The 23,678-nt window shown below is 42.9% G+C and overlaps 1 protein-coding gene across 8 annotated transcripts in view; it reads left to right on the forward strand.

The window, feature by feature from the left end:
* Window positions 1–22,799, forward strand: part of bicra (BRD4 interacting chromatin remodeling complex associated protein) — a 28,918-nt gene extending 6,119 nt beyond the window's left edge. For 3 of the 8 annotated variants that reach the window (XM_086034947.1, XM_086034948.1, XM_086034945.1), the window contains 10 exons: window positions 1,671–1,736; window positions 2,223–4,379; window positions 10,578–11,180; window positions 13,313–13,703; window positions 13,769–13,866; window positions 14,193–14,327; window positions 15,936–15,982; window positions 16,084–16,232; window positions 17,724–18,017; window positions 21,022–22,799. In XM_086034947.1, coding sequence (XP_085891073.1) covers window positions 1,671–1,736; window positions 2,223–4,379; window positions 10,578–11,180; window positions 13,313–13,703; window positions 13,769–13,866; window positions 14,193–14,327; window positions 15,936–15,982; window positions 16,084–16,232; window positions 17,724–18,017; window positions 21,022–22,490 — 5,409 coding nt within the window. In that variant the 3' untranslated portion in view covers window positions 22,491–22,799. Of the gene's footprint in view, window positions 1–1,670; window positions 1,737–2,222; window positions 4,380–7,829; window positions 7,983–10,577; window positions 11,181–13,312; window positions 13,704–13,765; window positions 13,867–14,192; window positions 14,328–15,935; window positions 15,983–16,083; window positions 16,233–17,723; window positions 18,018–21,021 lie in introns of all 8 variants that reach the window. The other 5 variants (XM_086034952.1, XM_086034953.1, XM_086034950.1 and 2 more) reach the window with 5 other exon arrangements.
* Window positions 22,800–23,678: the final 879 nt, after the last annotated feature.

The raw sequence follows: 23,678 nt of genomic DNA on the forward strand, positions 1-23,678 counted from the left end.
GGAATAGCTGTATATTTTTACATTAATTATGGTGACTGCTATTATGCAATAATTTTTCTGAAAAAAACCCTGCCATATTATTGCCGTAATTTTGACAAAAATATATATATATTTTCAAAAGCATGAAGAAATACAAAACCCTTGCTGGCACAATACAACAATTACTCAGTCACAAAGATAATTGAAAATCCAGCTTTTAGTAACACAGTTTTTAACAGATCAAAATAATCAGCAGTCTCAAAATACTTAATTATGCAAAAAGTCAAATAAATATCACGTCACCTAAACATTGCATGGTTCAGAATATAATCAAAGTAGAAAAAATAGTCACATGCAGGCTTCACGCGAATAAACTATTCAATGAGTTCCTAAATTGAAACGACTCAGGAACTTGGTTTCCTGTGCATAGGCAAACTATCTTGCGCATTTGTCAACGAGAAAAAATTAACGCATCATGTATAACACATTTTGGAATACATTTGCCTCGTTCGAACATTGTCATGAAAAGGAGTATGCGAACAAAAAACTGCCTAGTTAGACTCATCATCGACACAGGACTGACATCCGAGCTCCATTTAACACTTGTAAAACTTAAACAGGACAATAGGCCTTTTAGGAAACTTTCAATGCGACAATACACTCTCTGGTGGAGCTACGTCTGTAAAGTATTTGGGTCCCGGTAGCACGTAGCTAGCGAGGCTCGAAATGGGCGAGCAGGCAGCGGAATCCGGTGTCTTCGACCACCGAGAATGGTTGGTTATCAAGTCCGATAAATGTCATTATTTTCCTGGTTATTTGCTTTGCCTTTTGCCTGCAGCGCTGACATAGGTTTGAGTTGGTCAGCATGGGCTGCGTTAGCTGCCGTTTCAGTGTTGCTGCTGCTGCTTCAATGCAGTGAGCCTCGTAAACTCACCATAGTCTTCCAATTGCTTGTTCTTCAAATGTCGGATTAAGTTGTTTGTGATGAAACTTGTGGCCATGCTCCCCCCGCGAGGTATCTTTTCATGGCATATATTACGAGACGCAAACTACACACAGCACACCGCATGAGCTGCGGGTGATCGGATTCTTTGATCGGCAATAAAAGGCTTTGATCGAATATGCCGATCACATAATTTTTCACGATGATCGGCTGATCATTATCAGTGCCCGATAGATTTGAGCACGCCTAGTCACAACCAATTATACAAATATAAACATTACATACCGTGTTTGCCTGCCTTGAATGACCCCCATCGTTTTAAATCTTAAACAATAAATCAGGATATAACAGCTACTGTTGGTAGTAAGCTGTTGGTTAATGCGCCTTGCAGTCACATCCCTTTTTGCTTACTCTTATCCCTCCCACTGTTTTGGCTGTGTTTGCTTTTTGAATGCACTGTTCATTGGTTCAGTCTGTCCTTTCCCTTTTTCCTCACAAAAATGAGAAACTAACGCTTCCCAAGTCTGCAAAACCCTGTCGTTGTGCCTCTCTTTCCTTAAACGTTTGGCTGGTTCCTTACAATCTTGGTTCTCTTTTCTATGTTCTGTCCTCTTCCTTGCCACTGCCTACCCCTGATCCCCACCACCTCCTCCGATGTTCTGTTTCCCTGTCCTGGTGGCTTTTACCTGCTGGTTTTGGGGGGCCTTGGGGGTTCTGTCTATCCTCTCCTGGGTGGGCGTGTCTGTAGTTGGACACTGACGACCTTTTGGATGGTTCGGGTGACCCCACCAGCTCGTTCTTCTCTACCACCGGGGTGAGTAAAATCCCCCAATCCCCTTCCACCTTGTTTTCTGTCTGTCTGTAGCATGCAAGTCCGTATCCCCTCCCCCCCCCGCCTATCCTCTCCACTAACACACCTACAGGCTTTGATTTGCTTGTTTGTGGATATTTACATCTGAGGATATCGATAGAAATTGTTTATTTGATAAGGACATTACAAAGAGATTGGACAAAATAGGTGCATTTGGTGTTTTAACTCGAGTGCTAATTCTCAACCCTTGTCCACAGGAGGCTTATGAGAAGGTAGGTAAAATTCAAAAATGTAGAAGAATACAAGAAGATAACTAAGATACAAGTGGGTAGATTATATCCAACAAGGTATGAGTAGATTGAATTTGGACAAGTTAACCTGTGTATTTTTAAAATGAGTGTCATGACAGGTACTTTCAGTATCAGACATCTAAATCATCTAAATGGCCATTCCAATTCAATTATCGTCTTGTTTACTCCCCGATTCAAGGGCCACGTTCCAGAGGTCCAGCCTACAGTTCAGCTCACGGCCAATGAGGCGGCAGGTCTGCCCAGAGTCAGCGTTGACCTGGACTTCCTGGAAGAGGATGACATCCTGGGCGGCTCCCCCGACGGGGAAGGCGGGAGCAACGGCATCGGGACGAACCACGAGCCTTGCGACATCCTGCAGCAGAGTTTGGCTGAGGCTAACATCACCGAGCAGAGTTTACAAGAAGCCAATGCAGAGCTGGACCTGGAATCCTTTGGGATTCCTGGTCTTCCGCAAGTGGTTCAGACGCTGCCTGACGCCAACCTCTCGGGAGCCGGCGGCGCGGCTGTCGGTGTAGGCATCAGTGTCGGGGGTGCGGCGGCCATCTTTCCTGGGTCGGCCCAAAGTTCCACCACTACTCCCCCGAATGCCACTGCTGACATGCTGGGCTCTGTGCTGGCTCAACAAGGTCTTCAGATCCAACCACAGGTTATGAATAAGGCCATCAGCGTTCAGCCCTTCATGCAGCCCGTGGGCCTTGGAAATGTGACGCTTCAACCAATTTCAAGTCTTCAAACTCTCCCTAACGGGAGCCAGTCTGGACATTTGGGGATTGGACAGATTCAGGTTGTGGGTCAACCCACAGTCATGACTATCAATCAGTCTGGGCAGCCCATTCTGGCGAAAGCCATGGGTGGCTACCAGCTGCATCAGTCTGGGCCGGAGGTTTCGGGGGCGACAACTCAGACGGGGCTCGGGGCGTCAGGAGGTGGACTTCTCATCCAAAGCAACAAAACCACTTTGGGATCTCCAGCTTTAAATGGACCGGCCGCGGTTGTGAGCAGTACGAACAGTACCAGTAGCGGCACCATGACCGCACCTGCTGGACTTTTGGGCTTTGGAAGTACGCCCCTGAGTTCGGGAATGGCACCCCAGTCTCAAACTCCAGGCCAAATCATGCACAACGTGATTATCCAGCGCACACCAACACCCATTCAGCCTAAACCTCCTCAGGGAGGAGCCCACCAAACAAAACTTTTCAAGCTGCAGCAGCAGCAGCAGCAGCAACAACAACAACAACAACAACAGCAACAGCAGCAACAACAACAACAGCAACAACAGCAGCCGACAACCCAAAACCTGCAGAACGACACCACCAAGGCCCTAGGGTTGCAACAAATTCCTGTTTCTGCAGCTCAGAATGTAACTTTTCTGACTGGAAAATCAGGTTCAAACGTTGTACTTAGCACTCAAGCCACGACACAAGGCTCGCAGTTCCAGCAAACGTTGTTCAAGCAACAATCGGCGCAAGCGGCGGGCAAGCCGCTCAGCGTACACTTATTAAATCAATCAGGCAGCATCGTTATACCCTCTCAGACGGTTCTGCAAGGTCAGAACCACCAATTCCTCCTGCCACAGCTGCAAGCAGGTGGGCAGATCCTGACCCAGCACCCCGGGGGCCACATCATAACCAGTCAGGGCCCTGGGGGGCAGCTCATTGCCAACCAGATTTTAACAGCGAACCAGAACATCAACTTGGGTCAAGTGTTGACTTCCCAGGGACATCCTGGGGCAGCCCACATTCTTTCGGCACCTATTCAGCTTCAGCCTGGCCAAATGGGCACGCCTACCCTGTTTCAGATGCCGGTCTCGCTGGCACAGACACAGAGCCAGGCGCAGACCCACACCGTCTCAGGACACGGCCCAACGGTCATCCAGGGCATGCCCATCCAGAACTCCCTGACCATGCTAGGTCAGATGGAGGGCTTGAGCCCGGCGGTCAGCCTTCAGACAGCTCTGCAAGCCCAGTCAGGTGGAGTCCCTAGCAGCAGCAGCAGCAGCAGTAGTAGCATCAGCAGCAGCAGCAGCAGCATCAGCACCGGAGCAGCCACGATGGCAGCCACCATAACACAAGTGCAGCCCGGAGAGAGCGTCACTGTACTGGGGAGCTCCACCGAGCAGGCTGCCCAGCAGTCCTCGATCCTCTCCATGCAGCAAGGTCCTTCCGCAGTCACCACCGTATCGTCCTCCGCTCCGTCCATGTCCTCGCCTTCGCCGGTGACCGCGGTCGGGCTGGTCTCCCACCAGGCTCAGCACAGCCCAGGAAGGCTCCTGTTCACCAACCAGGGCTCGAGCATGATCCTAAGCCAGGAGTCTCTGCAGATGTTCCTCCAGCAGGTCAGTGTCTTCCTCTTGGCACGCCAAGTCCTAAAACATTCATTAACATTGTCGCAGAATGGGCTGTGTTGGGAATCAGTCCCTATCCATTAGACAGTATTGTGCCCTGTATAGTGGCTTTGCTATTTTGTAGTGCTGTTTGAAAGTTGTAGTGAGCATAAGCAATCCTTTATAGTACCCTCTATAATAATGAAAAGTGGTGAACGACAGACGGTCGCTAGAAAAGGAAGATATCCAGGATGCGTTGTGCTGATACGGGAAAATACGTTTGCGTTTTAGGAAATTTTCAGAGTGAGAAAAAATTCATGAGTTATGAAGCGAAAACATCTTAAGGATTAATAGAGCAAAACATTACAACATAAATGGACATAAATTTCTATGTTTGTATTAATTTTGGAAAATACATTTGGCTTAAAACATTACACGGTGCTTTGAGATACAAGTGAGAAAAATGTTTTAAAGCTATGATCCATCATTCAGATGATTTTTTTTTTGTGTGTTTTGACCTCGCTACAAACTTGAGATACGAGCAATCTATGGTGGAAATAAACTCAATCCACAGTAAGGGTTTAATATGTTTGTCACGACCAAGAGAAGATGGTTTGGGGCAAGTGAAACCCACCCCCCTCACCCCCAAAAAAGTTTCTAGATTTGTAAAAAAAAAAAAAAAAACTGCAAATATGAGAATATGCAGGTGCCGAACATCAAGTATGTGGGGTTATCTGTTATAAGAACATAAAACATTATATTTTATTATACAGGCAGTCCTCGTATTACGACGCACGCGACCTACAACGTTTCGACTTTACGGCGCCCGTGCCTCCTCCTCCATTTTGTCCCTAGCACCATAGTGACTACGTTTACATTAGGGGTGTAACGAACGGTACGCTAAATGACATTTGGGTTCGGTTCGGATTCTTGGAAACTTCGGTTCGGTATATTTTCGGTACAAAAAAAAACTTAAAAAAATTTTTTTTTTAATTTTTTAATTTTTTCTATTTTGAAAAGAAGACAAGTAAACGGTGCATTTTTAGAAAAAAATTAATGAATGCGAACTGTTCCGGTGATATTCTAAGAAATAAAATGATACACTAACAATCAAGATTTCTTAATTTTGTAAACTATTAAGACACTGCAATCTTTAAACACTCAGCAGCAACAGCCTATGACACATCTAAGTATTCAAGTTAAAGACAAGTTGTCATTGCAGTACATGTATTCACTTTTTGTGATTTAAAAAAAAAAATACATACAATAACAGTTACAATTATTGCTAATTATTGATATTGCTATATTAAAACTCTTTTTATAATGAACAAAAATACTATAACTTTAAAAGGTCTTGATGACATTATATACACTTTTTGGGGATTGAAATCTTTGAATGTTCAACAGCATATTGTAACGAATTGGGTTATCTGTGTTGTGGTCGGATTTGTGTTTTGCTGAGTTGTGATGCATACAAGGTTCATGAATGCATCGTACGGCTAGCAAGAGGAGCAGCGGAGAACAAAGCCATTGTAAGGGCATTATTTTAGATGTGCTACCTGCAACATAGCCACCGATCTCCATGTAGCAATGTCGGCACACAACTTTGGGACTTATACACGCACCTTTCCCCATCGGCGATTTACAGGAAAGCCAGAATGTTCCCAAACAGGAGACCTCAGTGTTCGGGGGGACCTTGGAGCTGGCTTGTTTGCGTATGCCATAATAATGCCATTTATCCACGCATTTATGATTTATCACGGCTTCTGGCGTACTGGCTCCTCTTTGGTGCTGCCACTCTCCTCTCCCTCGAGCAACAGTCAACAGTGCGTAAAAACTGATCAGAAACGGTACGGTCCAGAAAGTGGACCGAACCGAACATGCCATACCAAAACGTATTAATACACCCACGTAGGGGTGGGCGATATGACGATATTAGATCGTTAAGGACTTTAACAGGTTAATGATCTCATAAAGCCGAAAGATCGTTTGATCGTCTACAGGGCACATTCCATGCAGTTTAGCTCTATGGCAGCTCAAAGCCGCTGACACATACCCGACCAACCAATCACAGCATGCACAGTGAACCGTACGTGACACTCCCCGTCTCCCTGTTTGTTTGTATAGCAGGAAGCTAAAGTGGAATATCACCACGAAGCAGAGTTGACTCAAATGGACGTCATTCCCGCTTGTTATTTTCAACTGTCAATAAAACACTTGATATTAATGTCACTCACCTAATGAATGAAGCAGCCGGTTTCCTCCTTGCTCCAAAAGTGTGCTTTTGTGCTGCCTCTCTGAGCTTGTTTACCTCTACTTGTGTATTTGCGATGGGTTTCGCGCCAAACAATGCACTTCCGCATACAAGCACTTCCTGTACTACAAAGACCAGCATTCCTTGTGGTTGAGCAATGACTATGCGCAGAATGTCTCGATCGTGTCTGTTTGCGTGCTGGCAGTATCTTTGCCTTTTTCGCCCTCCTCTCCTCTTTCTCCATCCACTTTTCAGCAGTACAGCATCTTATGGTTTTTATCATAATGTATTTCCTTTTTTTTTTATACAAATTATTTTGACGTAAATTTCGACTTAAATGGTGAAATCCGACATACGCGGAAATTCGTGTTACATCGCCAGCGTAGGAACGGAACTCGTTCGTAAAATGAGGACTCCCTGTATTTCTTTAGTAAAAACAGACACCAAATGTTTTGTTTTTTTTGCGTCGGGGGGGGGGGGCAGATTGTTGGAACGGAGTAATGGCATTTGCATTCATTTGGTGGGGAATGGTGATTTGAGATAAAAATGTTTGAGTCTTGCAGCACGGTGGTGGACTGGTTTTAACCTCCACCTCACAGTGCAGAGGTCATGGGTTGGTAGGTCATTTCAAAAACATGCATGGTAGGTTGATAGAACTCTAAATTTTCCCTTGGTGTGATTGTGAGTGTGAATTGTTGTTTGTATCTGTGTGCCCTGTGATTGGCCGGCAACCAGTTCAGGGTTTACCCCGCCTACTGCCGAAGACAGCTGTTCAGCTGCGGTTCAAAGAATGGATAGATGGATGTTTTTGAGTTACGAGCTTGGGCACGGAACAGATTAAACTCGTATCACAAGGCACCACTCTAATGTTTCTCTTATTTATTCGTTCAATATTTTTCTGGGGAAGGTGAAGCATCTAATGTTTATCTGGTGCTTTATAATTATACGACAGCAGCAATGTAATTTCCTAACAGAGAAGCCGAGTAGTGTTTGAAAAGTATTTTTCCTATGACTGGTGTGTGAACTATATACCGCTAATCTACTACATCCTATAAATCCTTAGATTGTGATTATTAGGGAGTCGGGAATAAGTACATGATTCCAAACACAGCCTTGGTCTGACCTCTCTGGCTCACCATTCTGCTTCTCATCCCAACCCCCTGTCACTCCTTCTCTCTTCCCTCACCCCGGGAACATTAAACTATTAGCCGGAGAACAGAGAGGGCGAATCGACCCCCTCTGTGGGGGTACCTGCGTCTGTAATCGTCAGCAGCACCAGCATCACAGCTCCAGCCCACATTGTCCATGACAGCCAATTAAGTGATTCGTTGGTGGGTCAGAGCCCCCCAGTGGTAAAGCAGGTAGACGTGCTCTCTACCATAAGCCCCCATCCACTTGCTGCCGCCGCCACCGCCCTTAGACGTTATATTCTTTTTTTTTTCCTTCTAGTTGCCATGCTATTTGTAGTCTTGCTTCCATGTCGCTCTCCTTCACTGCACAAACAGATCACACGCTTGCAACTTCTGTGTGATACTTTAACTGTTTTGCTGTGTGAAAGCATGAGACTTTTTCATTATTAATCTCTTAGAATGTTCCGTATGATTTGCAATCATATGGCTTTTTTGAAGTAAGTCAAATGGGATGTTTTTTTCTATATACAGTGAACTATATCCCGACCCATTCATTGGTTGAACGTCTTTATTGGCTGTTAATATATTGAGACAGCGCAAGAGCGATTGATTAGACAATAATATCATACAAATAGTGTAACAATGTATCAATCCCTGTCTTTCCAGTTAACACTTCCCTTTTTTTTTTTCAAACTCATAAACTCATCTCAAAATATTCATCAATAATAATGCTTAAAGATGTACTGTACATGGTAAAATGAATCTACAGCTGTTGCGTTGTGTTGACGTAAAATTCAGGATGATAGAGGATTCAGACTTTCAATAAACTTGTATATAATCTCTTCAGCAAAAATGCAGATAAACTTGAAACACTTTCTGTTTTCACTTCAATCAAATCTTCACAATGCTCAACACAATCGTGTGCTGCCACCTAGGGCCCAAATGTTGGATTCAATCCCAAAATAAAGAACAACGTTGATTTTATAACTGGACAAAAAAATGAAGCCAAATAGCGTGATCAACAATGATGGATTGCCGTGTTAAGTTCTTGCTACCCAAGCTCCTGAGCATGATGAAAATTTAAACCTTCAATTTTGGTGGAAATCAAGTAATCTGAAGCAAGTTATCTCAAAGAATAATGTAACATAAGTTTAAAATGATGTTTAGTTGTTTTGGGATTGCAGATGGTGCTATATTTACGGTTTCATCTATTACTAGAGGTCATTATAAACATTTGGTGTGGGGTGTCAACTACTTGCAGTGTTTTGCTATTGTGGCAGGGCTCGGTCCCCTCACCCCTCTGTGGTTTACTGTATCATAATACGGCATGCTGACCTTGTCAAAGCATCAAATTCATGGTGTTTCTTTTTTTTTTTTTTTTTTTACTAACAATAATCAAATTTAACCAACTCACTTCCTGTTACTGTCGATGACTCATCGGTCAGTCAATCAGATCTGACAATATTGCACTAAACCAAGGCAAGTATTCCTCGCAACCATCTAAATCGTATATTGGATGAACCCAAAAGTGAAGTCATTCATTCCTAAAGTAGTCAGATCACTCCAGAATTCTAATCACTCAGATTATCATCATGATTTTTTTTCTTTGAAGATCATTTTTTTGGCAATTCCCATACGAGACACAATCATAGGGCTTTTCCAGCTTTTACATTTGTTTGTTTTTACATTCAATTATGTGTGTGAGTTGAAGATCTATCATGGGCAATACCTGTGTTTTATAACATTGATGTTTAGTAGAATGCAATATTAAGTAGCTAAAGGAGCTTTCTGGAGTATAAACACACATTGACCAGCCACAACTTCCAACTCCTAATTATTCACAACATTCAGTGCCATCTTGGAAACTATATTCCCCGAATGTCTACTTTTACCACAATTCCAAATTTTCCATGCCATGAAATCCTATTTAAATGAATGAGACCGTTTAAAATTGTTGCACCCTTTAAAAATGTTTTCAACTGATTCAAACCATTCCCTCAGCTTCAAAATATTCACCAAATTCAAGATATCGTTGAAACATTTCTGACTTTCCTAAATTTTCCACATTTTTTATTGCTACATTCTCTATTTTATTTGACAAAATTCCCAAATTAATAGTTGCATTTAAAAAAAAAAAACGTTACATTTTAAATTAAGATTTTTTTCAGTCTTAGTTTGGCTTTTTTTCCTGTCAAAACTGTGCATATTTATTATTCTGCCCGCTTTTTTACGCTTCTAAAATGTCCACATTTCTCAATTGATTCAACCCGTTTCAATGTCATCCCATTCACGACATTTTGGGAACTTTTTTGCATATTGACCTTGTTCTTTTGTTTGAAGCAGTTAAGGGATTTAACTGCTTCAAACAATTCCAACTTCAAAATGTTCAGCTCATTCATGACATCTGCGGAACTTTGTTTTATCACATTAACGTAATTCCCATGTTGTAGCAGAAGTTCCCGAATTGAGGTATTTTAACTTTTTACCTATTTTTCTCATCATTCCACATCACTGAAGCAATTCCAACGTCAAACTGTTCAAGACATATACAGAGCTATTTATACAAATAACCCACATTTCCCTATCATCACCAAGAAAATTCCCCTAATTGAGAGTGATTTGACATATTTACCTCCTCTTTCCACAGTTCTTGACCGATTCAAACAATTCCATTGAGTCTCAGATTTTCCATTTAACAATTCAGTTAATTCCACAGCATTTCAGTCCAGCATAAGCTCTTCAGCTTTTTAGAGAAATTGCACTTTCTAGTTAGTTTTGTGTGATCCAAATGCTTGCGTGTTACATTTTTGTATTCCACGCCCACAGGTGCCCTCCAGTGGACACCAGCAGCCCTTGAAGATCCAGGGTATGTCTTCCTCACCTGCCTTGACCAGTCACTCTGCAGCACCACCTGTGGCCGACAGCCCCCAGCCCTCGCAGTCGCCGCTGACTCTGAGCCAACACATCCAGTCGCCTCACCACCAGCAGTCACGTCCTCCCTCGCAGCCCCAGCCAGCGTCACAAACGCCCTCGCGCTCCTGCACGCCCTCGTCCCACCCGCCGCCCCTCTTCATCGTCCACAACCAAGTAGCCGAGTCCACCTCGCAGCCCCAAGTGGCTCAGGCGCAACCAACGCAGATCCAAGTGCAGCTCCTGCCTCAGCCTCGGCCCGCCTCCCAGCCGGCGCCCTACCAACAGCAGGAGCAGCCTCCCATGTCGCAGTCACCCAAGCCCCCACTTGTGCACCCGTTCGTCGCCCCTCCCGCTGGTGCACCGGCCCCCGCTGTGTTAAAAGCCCAGCTTCCCGTCCACAGTCTGACGGCGGATCAGCAGCAGCACCTGGCGCTGTTGGGATCGCAAATCCAGACCCTCTCAGCCATCAGCCAGCCCTCGCTGCAGCAGAAGCAGCTGTTGGAGAAGCTCCACCAGGTATTTACTGACCTTCAACGTTCTTCCAGACAACAAAGTCAAAGTAGTGGACTTCACAGATTTGATTTCATGTTCTTCCGGTCACTATTGTTGTGTGAATATTGAGGAGCATTCACAGATTTCACACAACAATGGCGACTTGAAGAAGGCGTTCTTCCTCAACCTATTCCAACCATTCCACCGCCAAAATGTTCAGCTCATTCAGGACATACGTATTGGAAAGTATTGTCATATTCCCCAAATTACCGTGTTTTTTCAGTGTTTCACAGTACCGTAACAACATTCCCAAATTAATGCCGACATTTTAACTCCTGGAAACGATCCTGGAAACACGTTTTCTCATTCTGTCCCAGAATTCTTCACTTCACAATAATAGGGATGCCTCGATATCCAAATGTCACAATACGATAATGCGACGATATAAACTTCACGATGCGATAATTATCACGATATTGTGGGGGCGTTGGGGATATTTAACATCTCACTATGCTGTATAAAATCTCACGATATTATTAAAAAAAAAATTTTTTTTAATCACAATATTCTGATTTTGTACATAACAGCATTCCCAAAGAAATAGGCTTGGCCAGTCATGCTCTCCTATTGGCTCAGCAGCACAAAGCATCATGGTCTATGTCATTCACTATGCTGTGTTCGGCTGAAACGGGCCGATGGAGATGTTGAAAAATAATTGCTAGTATGACTGATTTATTGGACTTTTTATTGGTTAGAACATAGTTTTGTTCAAGTGAGCAATAATCAGTTTTAATTTGGTTGTGTGGGTGCGTGTATGGCTTGTCTAGAACACAAAATACAAATAAAATAAACATGAGCAGTGGCATGTAAATGTCACTACACAATGCTAATTAGCCGTGTTCCTAATTATACATACAGTTCAAATAGTACAGTTAACATTAACCTCAATGTATATACATAAATGACCTACAATGACCAAAAAACACGGACACTTAAACTGCACTAATAAACTAACCACCAGAGGGTGCTGGAACTGCAGAAATGGAAAACAACTTAGACTTTTAAACAGATTTGGTGCTATTAATATCGTGACATGACGAAGACTGACGACATGACATGACGATATCATGATATTGCAGATATTGTGACATCTCTACACTGTAAAGTTCCCAAGATTAGAGACATCATACACCTGTACCCCGTCCTTCCATATTTCTCAATCAATACAAACCGTTCCACTGTCATCTTATTTAAGGCATTCAGTCATGGCTAAAAATTATTAGACCACCCTTGTTTCATGAGTTTCTTTTTCATTTTAAATGCCTAGTATAAGCAAAGATGTTTTTGTGTGGGAAAAAATAATGATGACAACAAAAATAGCTCATAAGGGGTTAATTTAAGATCTAATATGGTATCAAGCCATTTTCCATGTTTTTTTTTCTTTTATAATAACCAAAATCAATTACAGTAATATCTTACGTCAATAGCTCTGGCAGTGTATTGCCAAAACTCCCAAGTTTCCTTTTCCATGTATTAATCACATGATACACCTTGAATTGTACCAGCCATTAAAATGAACACAAAATTGAAGAAAAATAGGTGTTCTATAATTTTTTTCCATGACTGTATAAGTGTCACAACATTCATATTCATCATATTCACACTATTCCCAAAGTTTCATAGTAAAATCACCAAATTAAAAGGAATTTTACATATTGAGCTACGATATCCACATTTGTCAACTGATTCTAACCATTCCAACTTCAGACAACTGACAGTTATGAGGTTCTGGATTTGAATCTCTTCTGCTGCCTTTTTGTGTAGGGTTGGCATGTTTGTTCTCCCTTGGGCTACAGCAGATTCTTTAAAAAATGAGAATAACAACAAATAAATAGATTAACAATCGACAATAATTTCCAAATCTCACATTTAACAACCATATTGCATGTCGAAAGTTTTTCCAATATCGTGCAGCCGTACTACAGTTTATGCAGCTCTTTAAACCATGCATTGATTGGTATCATCAGTAGACACTGAACTTTTCCCTTGTCCTGGCTCACTTCTGGTTGGGGAAAATGGCTTTGCAGTTGCGAGTTCATGTGTCACCGTTTGCATTGGGTCTCACTCTCCTGCTTTCCTTGGCCATGTGCTTCCAGATCCAGCAAAGCATCCTGCTGCAGGTCAAACAGCCCACTCAAGCCCAGGCCCAAGCCCAAGCCCAAGCCCAAGCCCAAGCCCAAGCCCAAGCCCAAGCCCAAGCCCAAGCCCAAGCCCAAGCCCAAGCCCAGGCTCAGGCTCAGGCTCAGGCTCAGGCCCAGGCCCAGGCCCAAGCCCAAGCCCAAGCTCAAGCTCAAGCTCAAGCTCAGGCGCAGGCCCAGGCGCAGGCCCAGGCGCAGGCTCTGCCTCCCGCCAACAGCCAGTTTAACGTACAGCAAGACGTGCCTGTCGACAAAGCGGTGATCACCTCATCGGCCGGTGCTGCGGTGCCTGCCCAGCTGCCCTTAGCGCCACAGCCCACCTCCGTGCTGATTACAAGTCCTGCTACAGGTAAGCCTCCGGCACGTCCTCATGATGCGAGACAGCAGTTTTCTAACATTCTGCCTCGTTAGCAGCCTCAAGTGACTTAAAGGTAGTCTCAGGAGTCCTGGGACCAGCTGGAGCCAAGGTGAATCAGACTATCGCTCCTGTGAGCCTTACTCAACCTGCACAGGTAAGCAATTTTTTATATAAACACAGAATCTCACATCAAGTTTGTGTGTGTGTGTTTTTATTTACGAAGTTCCCTGTTACATTTTTTTATGGAACATAATTTGTCTGTCATGGGAATCTGCATTTTGTGTCCATGTTTGTAATTTTTTTTACCGGGTAGTTAGGGCAATGTCCTTGCATATGTGAAAGGAGAGCCACAATCGGCAATGCACTTTTCAGATGTTTATTGAAGAGAACAGTAAAACAGGAAAACTCTGAGGCAGAATCGTTACATCCCTAATGTTCAGTGTATAACCTCCTTTCTTTTTTTTTTTTTTAATTCCACAGATTCAGCCAAAGCCTGGAGTGATCAGCTCAGGTGGAGGAATGACTCTTGGTAAAGGTGGCGTGCAGATCCACGTGTTAGGCACCAGTGTCACGCAAATGCCAGCTCCACAGCCCCCAGCTCCTCTACAACCTCAAGTAAGCGAAGATCTGCATTTGTATAGACACACTTTCACCATGCAGAACAGTTGGGTTCGGTACAAGCCAACATTTTGTTTTGGTCATTTACCGTAATAACAGCAAACATTTACAAACAAGGTGGCAAAGTGAATTAGTGGTTAGTAGGTTTGCCTCACAGTTGATAGGTTATGGGTTCAAATCTTGCTTCCTTAGCATTAAAGCTGCAGCTATTGAATATTTTTAAAATCAGTTTTTTTACCAGTTATTGTGTCTCTTGTGCCTGGGAGTTTCTTGTTCTTCTTCAAAATTGTAAAACTGACATCAATTGTCTAAGATAATACAAAAAAAACCTTTAACATGTTGAAAATCTGAAAAGGTGTTTTCATTATATTGTAATACAGTTTATATATGGCCTACTGCAATTTAGGTAACACGTCTAACATAACGAATATGCGACTTTGAATGTTTCTTAGACGAGGAAACAAGCAGTCTTTTTAGCCAAAAACAAATTACAACAGCTCTGTTCTTCGTTCTCCGCTGCCTCTCTCGCTAGCCGTACGATGCATTCATGAACCCCGGAAACATCACAACTCAGCAAAACACAAATCCAAGCACAACACAGATAACCCGTTACAATATGCTGTTGAACATTCAAAGATTTCAATGCCTAAAAAGTGTAAATAATTTCATAAAGACTTTAAAGATACTGTATTTCATTATAAAAAGAGTTTCAATACAGTTAGCAATAATTACAACTGTTATTGTATGTATTTTTTTTCACAAAAAGTGTATATATGTCCTGTAATGACAACTTGGCTTTAACCTGAATACTTGATGTGTCATAGGCTGTTGCTGCTGTGTGTTTAAAGATTTCAGTGTCTTAATATTTACAAAATTAAGAGATCTTTATTGTTAGTGTATTTTTTATTCTGGTGTAATTTCTTAGAATGTCACCCGAATGGTTTGCTTTTATTTATTTTTCTAAAAAAAAAAAAAAAAAATGTACCATTTACTTGTCATCTTTTCAAAATAAAAAATAAAAAAAAAAATCTGTTTTTTGTATCGAAAATATACCGAACCAAAGTTTCCAAGAAACCGAACCAAAATGTGATCTAGCGTACCATTTCACCCCTAATATATACACATTTTGATAAGGTTTATAGTCATCCTTAATGTGCATTATTAGTGTTAAATTTGTCTCCCGTTTCAATTGAACTCTCTCCCTGCAGATTATATATTAAATTTTTTTCCTGTGAAATATCGGAATTGGCATCAGCCTAAAAAAAATAATAAATACATTTTATATATATATATATATATATATATATATATATATATATATATATATATATATATATATATATATATATATATATATATATATATATATATATATATATATATATTTATAATAGCTCCACTGTAATACTGTGAGGGAAGTGAAGAACCTCTCACTCACAGACAATTTTTTAGGAATAGGCAGAGATTGGCTCAGTTGTTGAAATTCACACTTGGCACTCCAGAGACCTAACTATTTGTGTAGAAGCAATTAAAAAGCCAATTTTACATAATGGGTCCTTAAGTACCTGTTTAAAAGTGGTAAACCTCTGTCATCTCACATTGCAGACAACAGCGAAGATGCCTTTCAGTGTGGAATCGAGCAAAGAAGCCAGGTTTGTGACACTTGTACCATTAATGTTCTTCTCTCGATTTCCTTGAGCTCTTTATTATTTTTTTCGAATTTGGATTAAGATTTCTTCCCTCCCCTTTGCAGGTTGCTGGAGCAGCTGAGGAAACATCAAGGCCTGGTGCTTCACCCGAACTACAGCGCTCCTTTTTACTCGTTTGAGGACACGCTACACCGACTGCTGCCTTACCATCTCTACCAGGGAACTGCCAACTCGTCTCAAGATTATCAGAAAGGTAACGTGAGCCTTACAGATCGGCGGCCTTTTCCATCCATCCGTCCATCCATTATGCCAACCACCTCTCCTCACAAGGTTCCAGCCAATCGCAGGGCACACAGAGACAAACATCCACACTCACAATCACACCTAGGGGCAATTTAGAGTGATCAATTAACCTCCCGTGCATGTTTTCGGAATGTGGGAGGAAACCGGAGTACCCGGAGAAAACCCACGCAGGCACGGGGAGAACATGCAAACTCCACACAAGAAGGCCGGGGCCGGAGTCGAACCCACGACCTCTGAACTCTGAGGCGGACGTGCTAACCAGTCGACCCCCGTGCCGCCGGCCTTTTTCCCAAAAGCAATAATTATACAGTGGGGCCTTGATCTCCAACGTTAATTTGTTTGTGACCAAGCTTGTACCAAATTTGACAAGTCTATCAAATAGGGGTGGGTGCTTTGCGTGTGATTCGAAGGCTGCAGTCAACTAAAATGCAAAGAAATGGCAACCAAAGCAAGCAGCAGCGGTGTGAAACCAGTTCCTTCAGAACTTTGAAATCTTATAGTTGAGTCATTTTTGATTCCCCTGTAAATCCAGACCACAGGAAATATACAAAAGTAAATCTTTTGTGAGCTGTGCCAGGCACAATTTTTATTTTCATCATTTCCAACGAGTAATACTATTTAGTATTTAAGTTTGCGTGCACTTAACTTTTTCAGTCTTTATATAGAACTGGCATGTTTTTTTTTTACTTTTGTACTCCGTATGCCCCAATAAGTTATTACTCTGAAAAGTTTTATCAGATGTTTTTTATTCCTCAAAGATATGAGGTGACATAATATATATTTGTACAGTATATATTTTTCTTGCTGAATCAAAGCATTTATATCGATATTGAATGAAATCAAATGACAACCTAAAGAATCAATCAATCGAATTAAATGTAACGTAAAGAATCATAATTGAATTGGATCTTGAGGTCCCAAACAATACCCAGCTCTACTATCAAATCAGCTGTCAATAAGCTTTCTTGCCCCTCCAAAAAATTGTTTTTGTTCCATGGTGTTAATAAAGAAAATAGCACTATATTGTATAAGAAACAATAAAATGTAAAGAAATAAACTAGCTTTACAAAGTCCAATTACTTATCATACTGTAGTATCCGTGTGTTGGCTAACTCCCTCAACCCCCCACTGGCCCTCGAAAGGGCGTGGCATGAGTGATGTTAGTAGCTGGAGGCGGGTGGGTGGTTTAGTTCAGTGTGGAGGTCCGAGGTTTTTTTTTCCCATTTCATTCGAGCGACCGTGTGTCTAAAGGTTGCCTGCAATGTAAATTTTGGCACTCAACACAAAGCAAAAAAAAAGCATCATCATGAAGAAAAAAATTAGGGGGGCACTCGTAGGTAAACGTCTTTACAAAGTGTTTTGACAGCACGAAAACTTAAATAAAACAAAATCTGTCATATAAAACTGATGGGTAACTCCCTGATCATTTTGTTGTGCACAGTGGACGATGAATTTGAGAGTGTCTCCTCCCAGCTGCTGAAGAGAACGCAAGCCATGCTTGATAAATATCGATACCTGCTCTTTTCCGAGTCAAAGGTGAGTCCAGAAATCGGAATCAATCCTGTGATCACGTCTCCCTGGAGTCCCGAACGCCCCCTCCTGAAAACTGAACTGACTTTTGAATTGCAGCAAAGACTTGGCCCCTCGGCAGAGATGGTGATGATCGACCGCATGTTCATTCAGGAGGAAAAGCTCGCGTTGAGCCAGGACAGGATTTTGGCCAAGGAGAGACCAGGTAGGCTGTGCCCATCCAGTGAAACCTCTGAAACGGGATGCACACATCCCATTTATTTCACATGTGAGAGAACCCCATACATGACCCAGAAAAGTAGTCACGTTTAGTTTAGGTCGGTGGTTCTTAAATTTTTAACACCAAGCACCACCCCAAAAATAACTAGCTCTTTAAGTACCGCTATGAACCAAGTGGCCAAAAGTGAAGAATTGGGCACGTAAATGGACCGGTTTCATTACGGCAAAGCGAATGGATTTCACGCCGGTGTTACAGTTCATCTGGCTTCCACATTAACTAACTCTCGGTTCCAAATGTGGCTGTTCGGGCAATACCAGTCCAGTAATTTTGTTTCTCCTGTCTGCAGATTCGTCACAAGCAACATTGAAACTGTTCAAATGCATACCTGTTCAATTCTACAATAAACACTTGAAACCAAATATCTAATTTACAACTCCTGACTGGCTGTAAGAAATTGTCGTAAAAAAATACAAACATAAAGGTAGAGAGCGGTATTTGGAACCGTGACACAGGCGAAAAAAAGTAGCAGTGCATGATCGAAGCGAACGCACTACACACTACAAGCGGTGTCATACTCCAGTCCTCGGGGGCCGCCCTCCTGCATGTCTTAGTGGTTTCCTCAATCAACACACCTGATTCAAACGATTGGGAATGAACGGATCAAGTAAGTTATCTCATCATGTGTAATTTACAGTATGGCACAACAACGAATTTCAAACAATAGCGCTAGGCGTAATAACCGTAGCCTAGGGGTGGGCGATCCGGCAAAAATATCATCACGATTTTTTAAAAATAAAATCACGATGATGATTTTATCATGATTCTTTTTTTACATTGTTTTTTTAAGACTAATTTGCACATTTCTGACCATTTTCCTCATGTTCAACATAGAAAACATATTTCAAATGTAAAACTCTAACAGAAAAAAAAATACATTTAAAGTCAGCTAAGCTTTCGGAACAGGTTTTAATTTGAATAGTGCCAATTTTTATCAAAATGTGCAGTGAATGTAAACATAAAAGGTAACAATGTAAACATAAAAACACAGCTCGTAACGCAGGTCTAGTACTTTGAAGAGTGTTTTAAAGCCCTCGTTTTCCACTGTTTTAATGGGAATCATGTCTTCAGCAAGGTAATAAGTCACTGCCTCAGTTACTTCTTTACACTGCTTGCTTGTTTTATCATATGGAGCGCTCTTGTTAAATGACTGTGTTACCGTGGGTTGCGTTAGCTTGGAGCTAGCGGCTGCCTCTAGCTACCATCTGTCCGTTTGCTTTGGCTGTCGGCGCCGACGTCCGAACAGAGTCCCTGCAAACTTTGCAAATAACTGGTTTGCGATTTCTCCTCCGAGGAAAAGCCAAACCAAATCAGCACTGTGGATGTGGAATTTCTTTTCGGGACCAACTCTGCTTCGTGGTGACTTTCCGCGATAGCTTCCTGCTTTACAAACAAACAGAGAGGCGGGGAGTTTCACGTACGGTGCACTGTGCGTGCTGTGATTGGTTGGTCGGGTATATGCGTCAAGCGGCTTTGTGCCGCCATAGAGCTAAACTGTTTAGAATCTGCCATGTAGACAATCAACAGATCTTTCGGCTTTATGAGATCGTGAACATGTTAAACCGCGTAACGATCTAATATCGTCATATCGCCCACCCCTACCGTAGCCTATAACTTCGAAACTTCGAACTTCCGAATCTGAGTCTTGCCTCTACTCCATTTCCGGTCGTTCGGGCACAACACTTTCCTCATCCTGAGCATCTGGCTCGTCCATGTATAGTCAAACATACATCATGCCAACAACCTCCTCTTCCTCCAACTCATACACCAAATCGCCTCAGATAAGTTTTAAAATATTGCTTTCCCAATCGATTTCTGAGTGGCTTTGTTCACTTGCCATGTTGCGTACTGCCGTTGTGACGCTTCCCTTCTCCGTTGTCGCTCGTCAGGATCAAACTTAGGAAAAACGATTACTTTGTCGAATATACCAAATAGAAATGATTTTTTTTCATGCTTTATTTTTGTATTATGTTTAATTAATTTACTTAGACTTCATTTGGAATTTTCTGAAATTACTTCACACTTGAGCTTTAAGTCCACCCCACGTTGAGCCATGCCTGCAGCCAGGGCTTACTCGCCTTGCTAGCGCGGTTTACGTCGTACAATACAGTCTCAGCATAATTATCCCGGGTGGGCATTCCGTCTGACCGACGGACCAGTCCGTCTATCCGTATGACAGATGACCGTTTTTCTGACGATAGATGGGAAACTTCAAAAAAAAAAAAAAAAAGACATACTAAGCATAGACGGAAGTGGATTTTTGTCTATCTGTGTAATCATGACTACACTGGTCAAGTCTGAACGGACCTCACAGTCCATTATTGACGGATGCCTGTTTTGCTGAAGAGAGACGGAAACGCGACGCAGACTGCACTGACTGTATATGAACAGCAGGTGGCGGTATGCACCAAAGGGAGAATCATTTGTTGGTCTGCTGAGCATCCAATATCAAACCACTTATCTAAGAAGTAATAAAGTACCAGCAACTTTGAATACAGAGAGAGTATTACAGGGAGGTTCTTGTGAGTTAAGTTTTACATTAGGGGGAGGCCATTGTACCACCAGTGGTACTCGTACCATACTTGGAGAATCACTGTTTTAGATTCTTCATTTATTTGTCAGGGACCAGTGACCACAGAAAGCATTAAATCCAAGATCCGCTGTGTACCGGATGTCAACTTTGTAATTAATTTCTATCTGCAGTCCCTTGTGGCAGATGGGGAAGAAAATTCAGAAACACACTGAAATGCAAACCTAAGTGTATTAATAATCTTTTCACATTTTTTATTAAAAAAAATAGTGTGCACTATTTCAGCTTTTTCCTACAAACTTTTGATGCGGGCCGCATTTAGTTTTATTCTTAGAATATGCGGCGGGCGGTTCCACTGTACTTGTACGTGTGTTGACTGAAGTTGATTGTGTTTTATTGCAGAGGAGTTTGTGGCCAACGCTCGCCTGTTGGAGAGTTTAGCCTCGTCCCAAGAGAAGTCCCCTGCGGTCGAGCCCTCCTCCGCCACAGGTGTCGCCCCTGTCACCCCGGCTGCCGCAGCCCCGCCACTGCCGGAACCCGCACCTCCCACTCCGGCCGAACCTTCGCACGTGCCACCGAAACCCCCTCCTGCCCCCAGCCTGTCTCCTGCACCAGCTCCCGCCCCTGTCACCGCCCCTCCTTGCCCCTCCTTCCCCCCGACAAAACTGGTCATAAAGCAGGGTGGCAGCGGGGCTTCGGTGTCGTGGTCCAGTAGCTGCCCCCCTCCTCCTGGGGGGTCCGAACCGACTGGCCAGAGCCCCTCCTTATCACGCATCCCTGCGGCCTCATCATTCTTCTCCTCCTCCTCCAACTCTAAAATGGACGACGATGACGACGACGCGCTCCCGCAGAGGACCAGCAAGCCGCCCATCAAAACCTACGAGGCTCGGAGAAGGATCGGCTTGAAGTTGAAGATCAAGCAGGACCAAACGGGCTTTGGTAAGGTGGTCCACAACACAGCCTTAGACCCCGTTCACACCTCTCAGCCCAACACCCCCAAACCGCAACCTTTGTCCAGTCCTACGCCCGCCGGGGTCATCAGAACGCAGTCTCCCATGTCAGTCACCACGACGACCACTCAGTCCAACCCCTCTCAGAGTTCGTCCTCCACGCAAATGAACGGCACCCTGGAGCACCACAACACGGCCTCGGCCATCCCTGCGCCCTCGCAGACTACCTGTCGCCTCCCTCTCAGAAAGACTTACCGGGAGAACGTCAGTCCCCGGGTCCGGCCGGGCGTCCCGGGGGGCGGCGGGGACGACGACTCGGCGCCATACCCCACACCCACGCACGAGAGGACAGTCATAGCCAGCGTGAAGGTGGAGAAACGAGGCCGGGATCCCGGCTCGGGCTTAGACCACGTGGACGATGTGTTCAACCACGGCGTCAAGGGGGTGAAGGGGAGCGTGGAGGATCGTTCGGAGCAGGACGCCGACTTTCCTAAATACAAGCGGACAAGCGGGAAAACCAAACAGAGACAAGCGGGGACTTTTAGGATGGACCAGCATGCACCGGGACCCCCTTCGCCGGAGTTCCCTTCACTCCCCGCCAAGCGCTGCAAGTCAGACTCGCCTGACATGGACAACGCCAGCTTCTCCAGCGGCAGTCCCCCCGACGACTCCCTCAACGAGCATTTGCAATGCGCCATCGACAGCATCCTTAACCTGCAGCAGGAGCCCACGCTACGGGGGCACCACCACCACAAGGGGGGCAATGGCCGGACACATTCACGCTCGGCCCCCTCGCACAGATCCTCGGGGCCCCCGTCGTCTTCCTCCGCCTCGTCCACCTCGTCCTCCCTGGCCCAGCACCCTCAGGTCGGTGGCCGCGGCCACAACGGCAACCTGGTGCCACAGACTCAGAGCAGATAACAGTCCCCCCGCCCCCCGCATGGACTGACAGGGGGAGGGGGGGGGGAATGAGAATAGGGAGCGAGTCTTGACGACTCTGGGCAAGTTTCTCAGCAGAATTCTCTCATCGTGCTTTTGTTGTCTTGTCCTGTCCGGGCTTCTCCTTGTGTTGTCACGTGGTCGTGAACCCCAACCCCCCCCCCGATCCCCCATTCATTCTTGTCTTCCCACACTGCTTCCAGACCAGTGTTTCCCAAATTTCATTGAGCCAAGGCACATGTTTTATGAGGAAAAACCTCATGGCACAACTACAAACTGGAAATTTCACACAAAGAGTATATGTATATGTGTGTGTTTTTTATATATATATATATATATATATATATATATATATATATATATATATGTATATATATATATATATGTATATATATATATATATGTATATATATATATATATGTATATATATATATGTATATGTATGTATGTGTATATATGTGTATATATATGTATATATATATATGTGTGTATATATATATGTGTGTATATATATATGTGTGTATATATATATGTGTATATATATGTATATATGTATATATATATATATATATGTGTATATATATATATGTATATATATGTGTATGTATATATGTATATATATATACTATATACTATATGTATATATATACTATATGTATATATATATGTGTGTATATATATATATATACTATATGTGTATATATATATATATATACTATATATATATGTGTATGTATATATATGTGTATGTATATATATGTATGTGTATGTATATATATGCATATATACATGTGTATATATATATACACATATATATGTATATATGTGTATATATATATGTATGTATATATATATATATATATATATACATACATATATATATATATATATATATATATATATACTGTACACGTGTGTATGTATATATGCATATGTGTGTATATATACATATATTACATATGTATATGTATCTACATGTATGTATTATGTTTGTTATTTGTCATTATGAAATGCTATGATATATGTATGATAAAGTGGGGATTGACACAAGGGATGCTTAGTCGGAGCTGTAACTGTACATCGGGGATTGGCGGTGTTTTGCCCCAAAATGATTAGCTACGGCTCTGGGCTGAGCTTGTGATGATGTCACAACCTGACAGCCAAAGTTT

The sequence above is a fragment of the Filicampus tigris genome, chromosome 7, assembly GCF_054856515.1.
Source record: "Filicampus tigris isolate MCC_2025a chromosome 7, RoL_Ftig_1.0, whole genome shotgun sequence".
NCBI lineage: Eukaryota > Metazoa > Chordata > Actinopteri > Syngnathiformes > Syngnathidae > Filicampus > Filicampus tigris.